General features: G+C 41.2%; 1 protein-coding gene across 1 annotated transcript in view; it reads right to left on the minus strand.

The window, feature by feature from the left end:
• Positions 1-20,143, minus strand: part of hipk3b (homeodomain interacting protein kinase 3b) — a 41,700-nt gene that overhangs the window by 7,756 nt on the left and 13,801 nt on the right. The window contains 12 exon segments of the mRNA XM_029277439.2: positions 707-969; positions 1,076-1,222; positions 1,309-1,629; positions 1,722-1,889; positions 2,563-2,687; positions 2,848-2,969; positions 3,070-3,193; positions 4,488-4,647; positions 4,739-4,923; positions 5,426-5,512; positions 5,849-5,968; positions 11,145-11,268. Of these exon segments, the coding sequence (XP_029133272.2) occupies positions 707-969; positions 1,076-1,222; positions 1,309-1,629; positions 1,722-1,889; positions 2,563-2,687; positions 2,848-2,969; positions 3,070-3,193; positions 4,488-4,647; positions 4,739-4,923; positions 5,426-5,512; positions 5,849-5,968; positions 11,145-11,268 (1,946 nt within the window).

Below are 20,143 nucleotides of genomic sequence, written 5' to 3' on the forward strand. Positions count from 1 at the left end.
TAGCTCTAATATGAATTCTGTTGCTGAAAGAGAAAACGTGTCCAGCTGACCACAGCTGTTATAAAACCTGCATATAACATGTGTAAGCCCCCTTTAACACCTGAAAGAAACATTCATCAGACTTTTATCTGGTAATGACAGCCAGCGAATGTGTTGAGGCTCCCTGGCTGGTTTTTGTCTTGTTGAATATTTTAGTCAGGATATTAAACGTTTGGGTGCAATTACGCATGCATATGGAGCCTGAAGAAATGCACGCAGAGACAAGGGGCTCTCAGAGTCAGAGTGAGGAGTGTTGACAGCAAACAAATATCCACTCCAGAGAGCAGAGCAGACACTTCAGGTCACCCATAATCACCTGTGAGAACCTCTGTGGCCTACAAAGACAGCATAATCCCAGGCAATGTGACCTGTGGAGCAGACAGCAGCAGTGGTGACTGGACTTTGAGCTAACATGACCTACTCAGCAGGTCTTCAGCGGGGATAAGACCAGTAAAGAAACTGTAAATAGTAAATAGAAACTGAGTATGTAAGAGACCAGTTTTAGTCATTTGATAATCTCGATTAGAGAGAATCCGGGTTAACTACTCTGCTTGTCACAAGTTTCAGTCAGGATGCTAGACACCTGAAATCATATTATTAGGTCCAACTCCAAGTGAGACATACTAAATGTATTTCTGATAGCACTGTATTCATTGTCTAGTCTTACCTGAGTTACCAGGCATTTCCCCGACAGTAGGGTTGTTGTTGTTGCTGTTCTGCACCCTCATTGGAGGCACCACAACAGTACGAACTGTTGGCTTGCTGGGCTCCGTCTCCGGGGCAACGCACGCCACACGGGGCTCGCAGTTCTGGTTGGTGTCAGCGATGAAGCGCCTCTCTGTGAAGGGACTGTTGCTAGGGCCAGAGGCGTCTGAGGCAGGCGAGCTGTCCACTGTGTCACAACCGCTCTCCTGTTCGTCGTCCGACATACTGCATGAGGGAAAACAAATGAGGAAGGAAGTTACATTTGCTGCAGAGTGGCCACTTATGTAGATCAAGGGAAACTTTTGTAGAGGTTTTGTTGTATTATCCGTACCTGTTGGGGTGTTTGCAGGGTGAGGTGCTGGACTGGGCCGAGGCTGAGGAGCTGGTGCTTAACGTGCTGTCTGGACTGCTGAGGGAACAGACTCTCTCCATGCTGACTGTGCTCTGACACGCCTCACAGTCTGCACTTCCCTTACACCTTATTGCACAGAGATATAAAAAAAATAAGACATTTGAAGAGACATTAAGGAGATTCTAAGAGGAAACCTCATGGTCAGTACTCACTCCCCCATCGAGTGTCTCTGGGTTCCTTCCTCTTCATCGCTGCTGATACTGATGACACTCACAGTTGGGCTAGCTAAGTCAGAGATCACCATGGCCTGACGCTGCTCCTGTGAAACTGAAATCTCCTCACACGCTGGAGCCACTTTACAGCAGTTTTCATCCGGCTGCTCTGTTCTTTGCGCCTCTCCTGCAGTCTGCCCCTCCTTTGGGCATCTGGCTGCTTCCTCCTCGACCTCCTGGACATTCTTTGCTGTATCGGCCATCTTTGGGGACTGGCATGCTAAATTTTGGATATTTGTGTTTTGGGAGAAGTTGCTGCCCCTGTTGAGGAAAGAAGGTCTCTCTCAATATGACAGAACAATGTATTTGTTCATGTATAAGAGATTTTGATGCAATAAAACTAAGTGTCATACCTGTTAACACAAGGCTTGGCTCTCTTGTTGGCAGCAGGCTGTGGCCACACCACATGTGCGATGCCGATGTTGATTGGCTGGTGGGCGGACATGGTCATTTGGTTGGTTAAGAATGGCTGAGGATGTGCAATCATGGAGCTGTAATGGTTACCATGGGGACGCACTTTCCTGCATTAAGAAAACAGAACATCACAAATTGAGCCAAAAGCCTTTAACACCATTACTGACGAAACGCTCTCAGTCACCGGTCGCAAAGGACATGTATGACTCATCGATCATTAACATTCAGGGGAGCAGCCATTCTGATTTGAAGCAGTGCAGCCATTCCCAAGAGTGAACAAAGCAACTAATGAAGCACTAATACAAATTATTTAACATAATACTATTTATGGGGATGTGATTGGCAAAGTACAGAAATGCAGGAACAATTCTCCCCCAGCATGACGAACAAATATGTTGAAAAAACATATTACAGTTCAATCATTACCCTTTATTCGAATATCATCAATTAACACCAAATGTTCTTTCATTTTAAATCCACAAATACAGTATCTACAAGGTAAACATTTCTTTTCAGCGATAACCTGTTGATGAACGGCAATAAATGATTAACCATCGAGTAAGAGGGAGGTCTGTACATTGTCATTATTTTATAAAAGATTCTTTAGTCTTTGAGGTTGTTTTTCTTGATGTTTTTCACAGTAGGAGTTTTGCTGTTAACTTTATATATCTATATTGTTTTGCACCAATAAAAGAAGAGACATTCTTTGTATGTGTAAACCTGGCAACAAACACATTTCTAATTCTAATTCTGGTCCTGACACTCAAAATAATTTCTTACCCCCAGTCACCCAATCTCTGTGAGCCGGCCACAGTGTCAGATGCCAAAGTGGTAGGTGGTGGGGGCACTGATGTCACCTGCTGCCAAGTGGGCACCAAAATCTGCTGTGCACGGTTAGACCAGGCCTGTTAAAGAGAAGCGTATTAGTTACACGTGACAGTTGTCCTCTCAATGGCTCTTCAATCTGCTTACAGTTTGAATAGATCCACATCATACAAATACATGAAAACCTATTGAAAAATATATATGACCTTCACTTACTACTCACTGTTTCTACAATCTTACCTGTGTTATGACGCCAGGTCGTATTTGTAAGGGCTGAATGGGTGGTGCTTGAGTAACCAGAGGCACAGAGGCCTCCATGCGAACAGAGTAGCCAGCTGGTTTCGCTGTGTTGGTTGGGATTCCTGCAGAGACGATAGGATAAGAAAATATTGGATGGTAAGGTATTTAGTCTAGCCGTTAAGAAGCAAAATAAATAAAGATCTTTCACTTCACAGGTCCTACCTTGAAGGGTGGGAGGACATAAAATGAGAGCCTGCTGAAATGAATCACTGCATCCAAACTGACCACTTCCAGTCTGAAGTGGTATCCCAGGGTGCATCACTGAGGGGGCTGATGGAGCTAACCCCTGAAAAAACAGAAGCAAAAGGAAAAAGGGAAATGACTAGACTTTTCTGGGGTTTTTAAATGACCAACAGTAGCAGTAGGGATCCAGTAGATGGCGCCATCTCTGTCAAGTGAAGGCTGTTTTCCAAGACGAGTCAGAACTCAGGAGCCTGTCTCGGTCAGTGGGTTGGTCATTTTATTTTAGGGAAAACCCTGGCTGTCCCTCTCTAATAGATCATTGTTATAACCCTGACAAAATGCAGGTCTTTTAAGAGTTTAACATCAGAAAAGATTCAAGAACAAGTCGCTGACTCATCTTTTTGAATTAGAGCTAAAAGTACTCCCAAAGACAAACACAATGACTTACTGTGTTTTAATCAATACTTTCACTTGGCTATGCCGTTCTTGATGTGTAAATACTGCAAAGGACATGTCCACTTTGAATGGGATCTTGCTGAAAGCTGACTGGCATATACTGGGTTGGGAGCAGACTTATCAACACTAACCATTTAAAGTTGTTGAAAAATGTTGAAATGAGTCTTTGCGATAGGCTTGAGATAAACAAAGAACAGTCGAGCATGTGCCTCTGCTTCCAAACACTCACGCTGCTCTCGTGCCAGGCTATAATCACATTTATTGAATAAGGAGAACTAGGCTTATATTGTTCTACAGCAGCTCCTGCATGTTGCCCTGCCCCCACACACATGATAGTTAACAACACAAAGCAGCCTTTCACAGGATAATACTAAAGAAGCCACCACATTTTTCTGTAAAAGTCTCTCAAACGAGAACATTTCACCATGTACTACACTGCTGCACAAAAGGATAAAATATCTTAGCGGTTGTTTTCTTGCTTAAGAAAAGTGGCAAGGTATTCCTTTACCTAAATCGTACTATCTTTATATCGGTGTTGATGAAATGCATTGTGTTGTCCTACAATTTACACATCTCATTAGATCATCTTTTCATATTTCATCCTCGAGTGGCAGCTTCTGAATAGACTTTGAGATGTTTCGATTATAAAGATCCATTAAAAAAAAAAAAGGGTCAGCTCCTTTTCTTCCTCGGCAACAACACTGATTTGCACTGTTGCCATGACCTCAGACACATGACGTTATTTTGTTGCCATGACAGCGGGGCCAAGACGTAATAGGACAGAAACACGGAAGCAATAAATGTGGGGAAATTGTCTGCTTGATGAGTCTTAGCAGGAGCAGATTTACAGAACAACACAGTAAGCTGATAGGAGAGTAAATGTATATGGTAGATTTATAAATTTGTTTGACATTAGAATAGAAACCTTCTGAATGACTTACTTGAGCATGTACACCTGCGATCTTGCTGAATGGATGGTTGACAGAGGCAGCAGCGGTTGTGTTCACTGGTCTGACGAAAGGACCTTTATTTCTGTTGGCCGCCTCATAAGCACTGGGACGACTCCAGCAAACATCCATGATGTGGAAACACGACTTAACACTACAGGCAGGGGAGTGACAGGGAGAGTTCAAGTTATGTTGGGAGGTCAAAGTGACAACATGTCTGAAAATCAGAGGCCAAAAGGACTCACTGGTTGCTATGGGGAAAGTCAAGCAGGTGCTGCATTGTCACAAACGGGTGGCTGAGCGCTTCGGCGGGGGCGATCCTCTCTTCTGCATCAATCAACAGCATCTTCTTCAGCAGGCCCACAAACTCTCTGCGGTCAGCCTTCTCCACTAGCATGTCACTACCTTCCAGATTCATCACCAAGTTCACCTGAATTACAAACATTTACCGTTAAAACAAGCAGTCACAATAACTTCATCATGTTAAAACCCATCAGGAGAAACAAAGAAAAGTCTACTGTAAAATGACAGTACAACCAGTATCTGATGAATCAGTTGGTTCATCCCCCAAGCATGACAAAGAGTTACTCATGAACATAAATTCACAAGAACCTCTTCTGACCGATAAAAGTACAGACCTGAGCTAGCACGCAGTGTTGGGGAATTTCCACCTGTGGTCTGTTTAACCAAAGAATAGTGAGTGAAACCTGAACTTTCATTTTGTGAATTTGGGTTGAACATTCAAACGCAGGGAAGTAAAGCTAAGAGGTGACCTTTTCTTTCCCAGAAATAAGACAAGCGTGCTCTGTTCTGTACAAACAGCTGTAGGTGTACTTCCTCTGGCTTAATAGTCTATAGCCTCTAAACATTCCATGTGTGACTTCCTCTGAAGTCCTGTTGAGTACATTGTGGTCCAAGCAGCTTGAACGTACGTGCGCTATGTCATCCAAACAGCTGAAGATGTACTTCCTGGCTTCCTTTGACTTCATTCCTGTCTCCGTCTCATGCTCATCTGTTGACTGTGGAAAAGATCATGATCAGTTGTGAAGCAATGTGACTGGCAAACAATTATAAGTGCAATATTTTCTTTGACCTTATCTTTGATAAGAGTTAAATAGTTAGCATTTCTGTCAATGTTTTGTTTTATTCCCGGAAATCTATCAATTCTATTTTCTTTAGGAAGTGCAGTCTTTGTTTGCCCAGAGGCAGGAAGAAAATATTTGCTTATTGAGTTACAGCTGGCCAATGACTTTCAATGTTAACTTTCAGTGACGCAAAACAGGAGTTCAGGTGAGTCATTTTTAACTAATGAAAATACATAATCCGCCATCTTTTTTCAGGTGTTTAAAACTTACCTTGAGTCTCCATGCTGCATAAGGTGAGTCAGACTCTTTGCAAAAAAAACGTGCAGTCTTTGTCCCCGTATTCAACAAATGTTCTCCTGGCAAACCCTGTGTCTGAGAAATGTATCGAATCTGTTGGAGATAAGAGAGGAAGGAGGAAACGATTTAATGAAAAAATCTTGTAGGTGAAGTAAAAGACACTTCATTGCTTTTAGCTGACATATGTAAGTGAGGGCGTCTTTGAAGTGTTACTTATTTCTTGATCATTCACACTCTACTAAACCAACATATCACAAGAGCACCTAACACTGACACTCTTCTCAGAAAGTGATCAACTACAAGGTCTTTCAGAATAACTGAAACACACTATAAAGTCCTTCACAGTTATAGCTAGTGATCTGTACATAGTGGAGACCACTGCAGAGACTCTGAAGATGGCACATTCCTGAGAAATGACTGGACCCAAATAAGACCCTGTACTGAGTGCAGCTCATGTTTATGATCGCTGAAAGCAGTCAGGGTCTTTTCATGTAAACTCTGATAACAAGGTCCCTGTGCTCTCAATGCCAAATGCTTTGCTGGGTAATGGTGCTTGTCAGTCAGATGGCAGTGGGGCAAGTGTGTCACATACAGGTTTATGAGAGGAGACTAGTGAGAAGCCTGGCTGACGTCAATCACACCCGTGTGTAAAGGCCAACAACCATTAGAAAATTCAGCGCTGCTAAGAAGCAGGAGCAAGGAGGCACACAGCAGGAGGACGGTGAGGATCATGAAGCAGTAATTACAAACTTTTAAATGTAGCAGATTATAGATTGGCATACAGATACTGATGACTAGTTTTTAGATTGGCTTTTAAACACATAGCTTGAAATGTCAAGTAGACTAAAATGTAAGTCCTCAACTTTTTACTTAATGTTTGAAGTTTGCCCTTCAAGCTGCAAAGAATGGCCTCTTAAATTCCCAGATAGAGAAATAAAGAGTTCCCATTTGAGGAAAAGGGAGAAGCTTTAAATGCCAAATTCTTAAGAGGGAAACAAATGAAAGACAACGGACACATAATATTGTCGATGAGAAGAATCCAAAACCAGACCCAGCTGATATCATCTAATTGTGTAATATCAATCCAGCCTGTGCCAGAAGGTAAGCATAGCTGTAGTGGCCATTTAAAACCGCAGGTATCAAAAGATGTCAAAGGGAATGTTGATGTGAGAAATGTTGGCTTTTGACTACATCCAACACGTCAGCTCTCTTTTCAGAAATTATTTTTTTCCTTTTACGACAGCTGGCACAAACACAACCTGCAATTCCTGCACATACAAAGACAACAGGCTGCTAAACGTGAATGAGTCAGATTGCAAGTTGTAACTTAATGTTTTTATTGGAAGCTTCTCATGTGTTGATCTTCATGTTGCTCTACATGGCCCAAATTGATCCTGTCTGTCCTGTACTGTACTGTACTGCGAACACTGCAAATGTGTCTGTGTGGGTGGTTCGGACCTACCACTCTGTAAGTTGGCATTAAATTAAGCTATGATAAAGCTATGTATTAATTGGGATTCTGACAGTATGCGTGATGACTCAAACCTCATCTGCTGATGAACTTGGCATGGTGGAGATATCTTGCTTATCTCAAAGCAAACTAACAGCCAAGCATCGAAAAACCAAATTTGTTCCTGTCCATTTCTCTCTTCAGTAATCAAATCCTTCCTTTATTTATTTTTCAAAAACAAGCAGATAAATGTCAACTAAAGATTCTCTTCCTCTCTTTAATTTTGTGTTTGTCCTTCCCATCAGTCCCAGATTACTGAAACTGAAGATTCCAACAAACTCTGGAGGTACACAGACTAAAATTCCCTCCTTTCATCCCCATAATATGCTGTAGCTGGCTAGCTGCGTTGTAGTTAAGCAACATGTCAACAGCAACAGAAACACACAAAACAAAACATCACAGTCACTGTGTGTGGGTGGGAAAATTCTTTTGACGGGAAAACCCTTATTTTTCCTGGAAGGCGTGTCTCTGCAGAGATCTGACAAACCAGTGAGATCACTGGTGCACAACTAGTGCGCTCACAAAACAACTATCAAGCGAGCCTGGGCCTGCTGCAGAGCAGACAGGAAGCACAGACAGGCACTGTTCATTTTATAGCCATCCAGATAACAATACAAGCTATAAAAAATGCATTTGAATGATATGCCTCAATGCAGTACATAAAAGTAGATCCAAGCTTAGAATGAGATAGCCACACCCTCCCAGCTACCTTGTGTGTAAATAATTATTTACATTTGGAGACATTGGGGTACAGTTTGTTCCCATTAACACTCAGGAAATTTCCTTCTTTGACCTCGCGTTTATAACCCGAATCTTTATTGCTCCCACTGATCCTGACTACATCCTCTTATTCTTTCAGATCCTCCATGTTGCCAGCTAGGCCGAGCTGAGAAGATAAGAAAGAAGCAGCGATCACATAACTTTGCTCTCTGCAATTGTGTGCACTGACCCTCATGGTTTCACCACTTCAATGGTTCCCAAGAAAACAAGAGTCAGAGAGTGCAAGAGGGAATAAAGAAAGATAAAACAAGTACAGAGAAGGGAGTCATACCCAAGATTACAACTCTGGGGCTTATTATAGCCACTCATAATGATACACGGCTGAATTGTTAGGTCGGCCAAGTCAACAACGTGAGCAGCCTCCTGCTGGTACTGGTGAGGCAAAAAAGGTGGTGAGCCTAGGGAATGAGGTAAGGCAAGAGGAGAGCAACAGGGGCCTACAGAAGAGGAGGAGCTATAGTTATAAATACAACATGCTTGGTGGCATGGAAAAAGACCCCCTGCAGAAAGATAAGAAGAAAAAAAAAGGAGGAAGAAGGGGGTGGCAGGCAGACCACCCTGTGGCCTCTGGATGACACCTCACACCAGCAGTCAGCTGCCTGGCTGTTTACTGACATACAGTCAGTTGGCTATTTATTTTAGGTGATACAAATTTACAAGCTTTCTATTTTCAAGCTCTGGAATATTAATATATCAGAATGATAGCCCAGGGAATGCCCATTTAAGTTTATCCATGTACTCAACCTTACAAACTTCTTTCGTGTCATGTTTGGAAACCAGTCAGGGATGCTAATTGTTCTCTTAAATGGTTTAAAACTAGAAAGCATTTTTGAAATGTGTTCAAATAAGAATGATCATTTGAGAGAACTTTAACTATCTGGGTATGTATAGTTCTTTAATTTGTTATTTACTACTAAACTGCCAGAGAGCAAAATATTTTCCTTTAAATAAACGCTCCTGCTCCTACAGTCTGTTTTTCATTATGTGCTGGGCATTTCCATAACCAAACTGAGAACCCTGCATGCCAGTGGGCAGACTTGGCACAGGGAAACATGGATTTTTATGTAGGGTGGATGTCAAAGCAGAAAAAAAAAACATATGCACATGGGCAGGGACAGGCTTGCACTTTCCCCTAACAACATATCCATTCTGCTAAAACTGTCCAGGATGGTATTCAGCCATCCCATAGAACATCCTTAGCTTAAAATTCACTGCTGTAATTTTAATCAGCAGATAATAATAGACTGTAAGATGAGGGGCGTGAGATTCAACAAGTAGCAATCTAAAGCAATTAACTCTTGCCAGTGTTTAACCCTCATTTACATATAGTAGGGTTTCAAGTTCTATCTGTTACATTCCACAGGTTTCTTCTCCCCTCTTATCCAGCATTTTATGTCACTGTATCTCACACTCCCTTATCTATGCCACCTTTTGCTACCCACCCTCATCATCCCATCAGCTCCAAGCAGGCCCTTACTAAATTGAGGAGTCAGTCTGCCCCCACATATCTCTAAATCAGCTCTGCAGACATTCTGACTGGTTCCTGCAAAAACAGATTCATCATATTCAGACTGGTGGTGCAGCGCTCAAGTCAAATCTCTTTCGGAGGTCTTGAGTTAGCTCTCCTGTCTTAGTTTTGGGGGAGAGTGAAAAATGGAGCCAGGATATAAAAATACCCCGGTATGAGTGCGATGTGCAGAGGGGCTGGAGCTGTAAAGTAGGGTTCTGCCCAGTACAGAGCAGGATCTGACTGTTGGCAGGCTTTTAGTAGAGAGGGCTCTGGGGCCGGGGAAAGAAGCTCAACATAAGCCCAGATCAGTTTGGTCCTGGGAAGACACTGTGAGGGCTCCGCTGGGAGGGGCAGGCATCCGACAGCTCCAAATAGACAAAGCATCAATCACATAAAGATGCCATTCTGCTGTCACACACGCAGCTTATATTATCCTCAGGGTGGGTACGTCACCAAGGAAGCCGTAAATACAGCGCTAATTTGTTATTGTGAATCCCTTGAGCAGCATGTCTCTTTCCTCAGTCAAACAACAATAACCGTCTTTCTTTCCGTGTGTTATTTGTCCTTAAACTTCAAAAGTTTCATTCCCCTCCACCATCATGCAGACAATTCCTTGAGTACCCTAAAGATGGCATTAGACCTGGATCCCACTAGAAAAGAGATAACCTTTTTTTTTTTTTACAATGGTACACACTGTGACAATGTTGTTGTCCTAGCTTCAAGCCATCTGTCCTGAACTCTGCTGCTGAGTGTCCCTGTCTGCCCTTTAAGGCTTTGTAAGCTTCTCTTCTGAAATGTATCTTTGCAATCCCTCTTTTTGGGAGATTTTTTTCGGACTGAAGTGGCAATGAATCACATATTCTGCAAACTTCAACTGTGGGAGCCTCGTCTGACTCAGTACCCTGAAGGCAAGCCTGTAATAGAAAGCTCGACTGAATGCAAACCCAAAAACAAAACACACAGAACCCACTCCTCTGTGGGCTGCCTTGATTGGAAAGTGAAGGGGACGAAGGAAAAAGCAGGAGAAAAGTAAGAAGAAAGGAGGGACAGAGAGAGTCAGAAGGAAAATAACTGGTTTGGTGGAGACAGAGGGTGTAACTCTACCCAGACAGCCACATAGGCTGTGTGCAAAGATAAGTGTGTTGTGCGGTGTGTGGCTGACATACGGGAGAAACGGCTGTAGTGAGACTAAAACTTATAAAAGTAGGAAAGGCCAGTGAAAAATGGAGCCCCAGATGAAAGCAGTTTCCATGTGGCTATGGTACAGCAAGGAGGGACTTAGTCATGGAAGTTGAAAGTAGAAGTAGAAGATGTTGAAATAAGTAGCACATAGAGCCAAAAGGAGGGGATAGTAGGAGGTACAAAATGGAGGAATGGCTGAAAACTGGAAAACTAAAAAAAAGGAAAAAGAAAATGCGCCAAGAAGCAATGGCGGCATAAAAGAGATTTGTGGGTGGATTGTTGTTTACCTGGTCGTACTCCAGGGCCCCCGGATAAAGGGGCCAGCCCAGAAAAAGTTCAGCTATCACACAGCCCAGGGACCACATGTCTATGGCTTCACAAAACGGCAATCCCAAAATGATCTCTGGAGCCCTGTGGAACAGACAAAACACAACCATAGTTCAGCTAAGTTCAAACAATGGTCATTGAATTGTGTACACAGTAATCAAATGACCAACGTCGTCTTAAATATAAGATAGTGTAATAAAACTGTTTGTGTTATTTTTGAATAAATTAAAACCGCTCTGAAACAAGCTATGAAATTCACACAGCATCTCTCTGTTAAAGATTATAAGAATGTAAACACCTCTGACATCCCAACTTTTCTGCGTCAGAGAAGGTTAGCACTGTTTGTGTTGTATACTCAAATGATTAACTTTAAAGCATTTGATTGTAAACATAGTCAATTTGTTCATTAACACCTTAAAAAATATATATATATATTTTTTTTTATTCACCCTGATGCCAGTTTTGTTCTCATGCTTCTGAATAGAAATGATTACTACAATAATTTGATGGAATTCCTCTTCCTGGCCATTCAGATGAGAACGTGTTGTATGTTTTGGTGCCAAGTGACTTGTAAGCCAGTGTTGTCGCCAAGCGTCAGCAGGCTGAGTCAGTGGGTTAGCAGGTCAGCCAGGCCGGGATCAGACCTCTGACAGACTGTTGTATCTGCTCTAGGCTGATGGGAAATAAGGAGCACAGTCACTACGTATTCGCCTACGTGCTGGCCCAGTGTTGCCTTAACCAACTCCATAATAGCACTGTAATACCATGTTGCAGCGATGGCTAGTGATGACGCAGGCCTGTCAGCACCAATACAGGTAAGACGTGCTGACAACTGTCAAGAACTCAGTGTTTAGGACACCACAAAGCCTATAAACTGTGACACTGCTCTGACAGCATGATGTAGTCTGAGCTCGTTTCTCTGATGCGAGTCTGCTGTGCAGGAGCGACCTCCTTTTAAGTGCAAATACAGCAAAATGACTGTGTGGCACACAAACATACTAGAAGTGTCAGAAAATGTGAGTACACTTCAATATTTCAATGTTTTGGTGAACAATCTATTGTACCAGCTTTCAATCATAAGAAAATTAATACACAGTTGAATAGTAGTGCCATGAGTGATATTTAGAGATGATTGTGATAAATAAGAATGCTTATCCTGACAATGTTTAAACTAAGGCAAATATATCTCATTGTTAATATTATCACATTGAAGTATATTTAACCCTGAAATCTGTTTTGTGACATTTGTTGTACTGTATAGCCATATTCTATCAAACACACAGCCTAAGACTAACAGGATACCTTTTAGACTAAGTACTCCGAAAGGCAATTTAAAGAAACAGAAAGGAAAATGTCCTTTTAGTAACCATCAAGGGATGATGATGATGACGATGATGACCGAATTTGGGGATCAATAAAGTATTATCCTATGATGATGTGAAATGTCTATAAATACAACGATGTCAATGGAGACCTTGTGAAATTTTCCACACAGTCCTTATTTTACCAACAAAATTGCTGGGGAATAATTCAACTTAATTATAATTCAATGTAATTATAATTGTATCAGCATTAATGAAATATCATAGTGTGATAAGTATTTAGCAAATTAGTCTGGTTGTTACATAGATGACAGCATTGCTTAGAATGACTCAGCCCTTAAATTATACACAAGAGAAACATGAGAAACTTGTTGCCGAGTGACAAAGAGATATTGTTTCACTTCTGATCAGCTTATAGACAAGGTACACACTCTCCAAACTATTTAATACTTGGACGAATTCAGAGGATTGGAAGTATGATTTCAAGACAATTAGCTCAGACAGCTGTCCTTCAGACAGCTGGACATACCAACTGGGGCAGTCTTGCACTTTCATATAGAACATATCAAAAGGGATCCTGCAGACTTCACTATGACGTCTTTGGAGCCATATAGGACTGAATGGTGTGAAACATATGGCTGGCAACAGCAAACTTTAGAACTGCTGAAATAAGTTTTAGACAATTTTATCACATAGTCTAAACAAATGCCCACAACAGCTGGTGCAGCAGGCAACATAGCAGCAGAAAAGCAAGCAGGCCGTTATTCCAACCATCTCAGCCTCTCAGGCATGTCCTATTTATAAGGAACAGGTTTTCCCTGTAGGAGTGAGGAGAGCTACATATCCGCGCGCGTGCACACGCACACGCACGCACACGCACCCACCAGGACTACTATAGGAACATACTGTATTGCTGATTGGTAACACGCGAGAAACACTATGGCGTCATCACCAAGTTGGTCTTGTAGTTGGATACTACCCTGAAACCCAACACTCACGACGCTACCTCCTGCAACAGGGTCCTGCATTAATCCCTCAGCAGCCTCAAAACTCCTATTCCACTACAGAGTTTGGCAGCCTACAGACCTATTTCACTGGATAACAGCTAGTACACAAACATTGATAATCTGCTAGAATGAAAAACAATTCTCTTTCTAACAGTAAATAAGCCCACTAATGGGATCTCAATCAAATAAAAGATACTATGAGAAAATCGGTTCAGTTTTGTCTGGAATACAGTTCTTTCCTCAATGTTTCGTGTCATATGAAACAACTTTGAGATTCGCCTGAGCTATTTTAAAATGTATCTTAATTTGGAAGAGATACATTACACAGAACTTCAAACAGATCTATTTCTAGGAAGTTTAAAAAGACAAACATTAGGAAAATAGAGTGATAGGAGTCAGTAATGACCATGATGATTACTTTGTCGGATTCTACTAATTATTTTGTGCTTCTGGGTTAGCTCTTAACCTTTTCACGCCAAGTGCAGGGAAAGATAAGCATTGTAAGCATAATCATAGAGTGAAGTAAAGAAATTTGAATAAAAAAACAACAATAAAAACAATCGTTTTTGGGGTGGAGCAGGGGTTGTTGCCATGGCTGCACAGCTCTGTTCTAATCAACGCAACCCAAGCCTCGCCGCCCTCATGTGAAACCAAATCCATTTTCCATCCTGAGGATGTGGCGTACAAACAGATGGGCCATTGAACACTAAGGGGCAAAGCCTCGTGACTGTTTACAGCCACGTGCAGGAGCTTCTCAGGAAACGGACAGGTAGGACAAAAAGATGAGCAGGGTGATGGACTACTATCCTGCTTTTGCCAAGTGCATGCACAGCCTCTCGGCCCATGTAACAGGAGTAAGTGGGAACAGACAATGAATGAATGGATGGATGTACCGAAACAAGCATAAACTCAGACAAATGACTGCACAGAGCAGATAATAATGGTGGTCACGTTTAACACAAAGAAAATCTGAAATTATCCGTGAAAGCTGCAACTGAACAGGCAATTTCTCATTTTCAGGTAAGTTAAGTTGTATGGTCATACAACACATGTGGCTTCCTTATAACCGGAACTAGTATACATGAGGCAAAACAATGTGTGGTACAATTCATGAATATGGACCTTTCATTCAAGTTTATGACTGCTATCTCAAGAACATTAAGAAACATAGACCCACATTTGTTTCTTCTATTAACTTATAGTATAGTGTGCTGAAGTAAAAACACCTCTGAACCATTTTTAATGACAAAGCTGCATATCAAGTCTGTTGACTGATAACACTGTGTTCAAAGGTCTGAAATTAATGACTTAAGCCCTTTTCACATGTGCGCTCCTTAAAATGTATTGTTCATTTCAGAAGGGCTGCCCCTGAAATCCCCCAGATCTGGTTGCACATGCAACTCACAGCAGGTGACTGTCCCTGTTGGACAGATGGAGGGGCGAGGGTCTCCTGAGGCAAGACATGATATAAGAAGAACAACATGGAAGTAGCAGACAAAGCAACAAAATCCACTATAATTCTACTGTTTGCCTTTGTATCAATGCTCTATGCAGTTTAACAGAATCAGAATATCATTAAAAAAAGAGAGAGGAAAATAATGGCAAGCAGAAAACATAATGCAGCAGGTTAATTACATGCATTAAGATCACAATCGTTGCCTGCATACAGTCTATAGTCATAACTGACGTCATGACCCTTTCCGCTCAAGGTGTATTCTACTTACTAAATCTTGCTGTGTTCTCGTATCAGCTCACTCATAATTCATGCGGAAAAAAAATACTAGGGGGCTGGTAGGAGAAATTCTGAATAAAGTCAGAGTAAAAAATATGGCTGTCTGCGTTCACACGTGCAGCTCAACCAGGAGACTTCAGGGCGTTTTCAGGAGTTTTGTGCAAGTGTGAACAAGGCTTTTGAGTAAGACATGAGTTATCTGCGACTTAGAGCTGTTTATTCAGACGCCCTTTGAAAAACATTCTTCACTTCTTAAGGTTTAACCTTTGTATCACTGTTTGCCACAATGTTTAAAAGAAGCCCATGAAGTTAGAAATAATTTGGGCTTCCATCATTTTATGTAGAATAAGGCGGAAGTATGATGAAACATATAACATTTGGTATTCGTGAGGTCAATACAGAACAAAGCCTGCCAGAGAATAACAAACTCTGCATTGGCTGCCAGCTTGTCTTTAATGGAAACCATCAGTAACAAACCCATAGACACAATGCTGAGCACAGCAGTAACAGCAGGCCCAGCACACGCACACCACAGTGCCAAGTATAACCCGCCCACACTGCAGGTATGATATTCAGCAACAATCACTAAATAAAACCAGAACAGACAGGAGCAAATGGTTGGATTTGGTTTGCTATTTTTTTTCTCCCCACAGCCTGAGGCACTGACTATATTTTACTGCTCTTCTGTGGATTGACTGACCAATGAAAACAACTCTCTCCCTGGTCAACAAGTTCAACAAGTGTGCTCCTTCACCTCAAACAGCTGCTTCCCATCCTCCTCTACTCTTCCCCCCTCTCAGTTTGTCTGTGTCTAATCCACAAAGAGGCTGAACAGAAGGCAATGTTATGTTAGTGGAAGCATCAAAAACATGATTTATGGCAGGACTCCAAAGCAAACAGTGTATGTCAACTGTTGACCCGAAGTTAAAGAAGAAACATGGGAAATTGTATATGAGAGCATGAATAAACATTCTAACTTGTTTTTCTAGGTTGCATTTTTATGTCTTCACTGTATATGAATGTAAGTAAAAATTAATCCATTTCGTGCTGAGCTCTACAGGTCTTCAGTTGCTTTACGACAACAAAAATGGATTTCACAAGATCATAATTTAAGCTAAAACCCACGTTAAAAAAACGCAGGCTCAAATATAGCACTGTCCCTAGAGTAAGGTTCCCAGCTTTGCACTGTACTGACTCTTACTTGTCTCACAGCTGTATTGGTGAATGGATTGTTTGCCAACACTTAAGACATCAAGGATCCATTGAAGTTTTTTGTGGAGATGATAATTTTTTCTTGCTTTACTGTAGCTAAATGTTGCCTTTATTTCAAGTATTTGAGTTAAGTGAGGCTAACTATATCCCAGACATGTCTTTGTTCTGCACAGTAACAAAGTCATAACATTCTTCAGCTTTGACAGTGGGTTGATAAGTAACAAACATATTGCCAAAAAGGCCACTGTTACCTTGATATTCAGATATTGTCATGTTTTTGAAGTTGTGCCTTATTTTGATCTAACCTGAATACAAAAAGAACAGTGGGTACATGACTCTAAGCAAGCAGGGCCATGGCAGTGCAGAGAAATGATCTGCTTCTCTATTTCTTATTCATGGCCATTATCTCACACTCCAGAAATAGTTGTCTGAACCTCCCTGCTCTGTCCACACAGGGAGGAACCAAGTGTAAGGTGGCATCCTACCAGCTCACACAGAGAACAGTAAATAAAGGTGGCTCCACACAGGGAGGGCACCGTTGTCCATGCATGCTTACACAGGCCTTTCAGTAAGCTTGTTCTGATAAATAAAACGATCTGGACTACACTGCAATTGGCATAAGCTCACCCACAAAGGCAAACAGACAACACTGTGACTCCATGATTGAAGAATGGAGTTTTACCACACATCTCTTCCAGGAACTGTAATTCCACACACTCTTCAAGCACTCTGCATTATTCAGTGAAACACAGAGGCAGTGAAGCAAAGGCGGAGGTTGTACTGCACTCTGATCTTCCCAGACGTTAGTTTAACTATACAAGCCTTTAAACATATTGTACAATGTGCTGACATGGAGCTAATAATAAAGAGTTATTTTCTATAAAGATCAGGTGAACTCATCTCCTCTACAGCCTTGCTGTTTAAATTGGAGTATTTTGAAATCAGCTGCAAATTCTACATGGGGTTTGAACAAGATAACAAGAGCTCTTGCCTAAGGGTAGTTAAACATGCGGGGCGATTTCAGCAAACGAAACAATCAAAGCAATTAAAAACATTTGTTTTCCAGTGAAGCTATATGGAATTCCTTGCTAGCAGGCCCAGCTTAATTATTTTACTTTTTTTAAGTTGTGCATGACTTTGCAGTTGTATGAGAGGAAATTACTTTTTCTAATATTAAAACAAAGCTTCATACAACTGTGCTTGCGTCTGAAAGGAACCCGCGGCTTACTTATCAAATTAAATCTTCTTTCAGCCGAACGTTGGCCAGAATGAACAGCAAACGGAGTGCTATCAGCAGCTTACAGCCTTGACAACATCATAACTGTGCTTGTACTTGGCAACTTCATGGCCTCAGTCATGAAGGATGCCGTTTTCAAGGTGAAGCCAATATTCAGGGAAACAACAAAAGGGACCAGTAGACTTTCAGGAACCCAAACCTGGTCTTGGATTTGAAGAAGTTCTTATATTTTTCATTTCCTGTATTATTGTGTTTGAACTATTTTTTTTTTACTACCAACTCAGGCAGGCATGCCAGAAAGACCAGAATTCATTAGGAAGTCGTCGTATCACACCACAATATGTTACTAAGCTTTGGTATTTTTCATTAACATTGTAGGTCAAGAATATTTAATAAAGAAATATCTTTTAACAGAACAGGCTGGTAAAAAGGAAGGATAGAGTGCTCGCTGGGTTAAGTTTGCACACATTGATTGTAACATAACAAAACATTTGCAGCTTTGCAGCAGTATAGCCAGCACTGGTAAATGCAGGAACTGTGGCTGTTCATAGCAGTGGGAACAATAGGTTGTATTTAAAGTCCAGCAGAGTATTCAGTAGCTGGAAAAATGAGGCAGGGTGCGTCAGAGGGACCTGGTGAGGGACACATGACAACAATTGGCATATCAGATCATTTGAGGTGATCAGTAGCTTAATCCTCAGCATGTGAGCACATGTTTGAGATATTGTAATGAATCTTAAGTGAAGAGATTCTGTCTCAAAACAGTGTAAAAAATTGTGTAAACTTTCACCCCAACAATTTACTGATCACAACTTGATCTTTTAAAAGATAAGTGTGTTGCAGAAAACATCATGAAAAGTAAACTTGATGTTTATTTTGGTGCTTACCAACATAAATAATGCTATTTCAGCGATATAAATACCTGTGAACACTGACATGATAAAATCTAAAGAGGCACACAGTTCATACAAGGGGAGATACATGTGTGCCCACAAGTTTCCACACACAGAAAACATGTTTTTCTGACGGTTGGGGGATAACTGGCTCTTTCTGCAAGACTGCCTGAGCTACTTTTTGGGGTGGAAACTTAATCATTTTCATGTGTGGAGAGGTGAAGAAAAATCACCTCATAGTTAATAAAGAGGTATTGGACAACTGTAGAAAATGTAGAATTAAAATTGACTTAGTCTATGCTAAAATGCTTTATAGGAATCATATGTTTATTATTGTGTTACAGAGATAGAAACTCCATATAAGCATTAACATCCAAACGATTTAATACTTTGTCTCAAATCCAGCTAATTGGGATTTGCATGAATGGTTTTGGCCTGCCAGACATTTTGTAATTACTTTGTTAGATTGCAAAGCTGTAAAGAACTTAAAATCACATGCTTGTTTTATGATGGTAATACTTCATTTTCTATCTGGTAAGTGACAGTTAAAAGGACTTATGCAGGAGTGTGCGATCTGAAAACATTAGATTGTGACGGATTAGAATGTGTCCCCTGATCAGAGACTTGTAAGGAAAGGGTTTTTTTTAACAATATCACTGCGATAAACTATTGAGTAATTTACAGATAACACTTTATTTCTCAAAATTAGTTTCAAACCGTTTCAAGAGAGGCTTGAGCAGGAGACTATGATTTGTTTTGCTAGCATTTGTTAAAAGCCGAGAAGCTGCCTGTTAAAAGCCAAATGCATAATGTAGGAGAGGCAACGCAGCTTTATTAGTATGGCACATTTCATGACACTGAAGCAACTCAAAGTGAATGGAAAGTCATGCAATAAAGCTTTTTAAAGGCTCCACAGGTGACTAAAAACATGTGTAAAGAACTTTTGTGACTTATTTTCAATCAAAAGGTCAAATATGAGAAAATCTGGTAGAATGTGAAGAATAATATGAAACACAAACACTAAACCACGAACTGAATATAATAAAGAAAGGCTTTGTTTTTAAATGTAAAAGCCATCTTCAGACCGTGTTAATATTTCCTCTTCTGGAAAGCTCCACTCTGAGAGCTCCACCTGAGCTGACTGTGCAAACCAGAGTGACAAATTACAAGCGACCTCTGGCCAAATGCTTGTAAATTGCGACAGTGGCTTGTGTATCTGTCAAACTTATTGGTTTGAGTGGCTGATGGATTTTATGTCCACACCAGCCACTTTGGATAACTGGCAAATAAATAAGCTGCATGCTGGGCACTTCAAAAATTACATACAAACACAACTTGACTTGAAAACAAAAATAGCTGACGTTAGAGCTGGTTGACCTTGAACAAGTAAGTGAGAGCTCTCTAGTATTTCAAGCTGTCCGTCTTTCATTCTGGCTGCATATGTGCTTCACCATCTATAGAAGTCAAAGCCCACTGGCCAGTGTCCCACGAGCTATTTTGAGCAGCCCTTCACTCCTAGCCTCAGCAACGCTGTCCCCTTGCAGTATGCCTCGCAT

The sequence above is a fragment of the Labrus bergylta genome, chromosome 3, assembly GCF_963930695.1.
Source record: "Labrus bergylta chromosome 3, fLabBer1.1, whole genome shotgun sequence".
Taxonomy (NCBI): domain Eukaryota; kingdom Metazoa; phylum Chordata; class Actinopteri; order Labriformes; family Labridae; genus Labrus; species Labrus bergylta.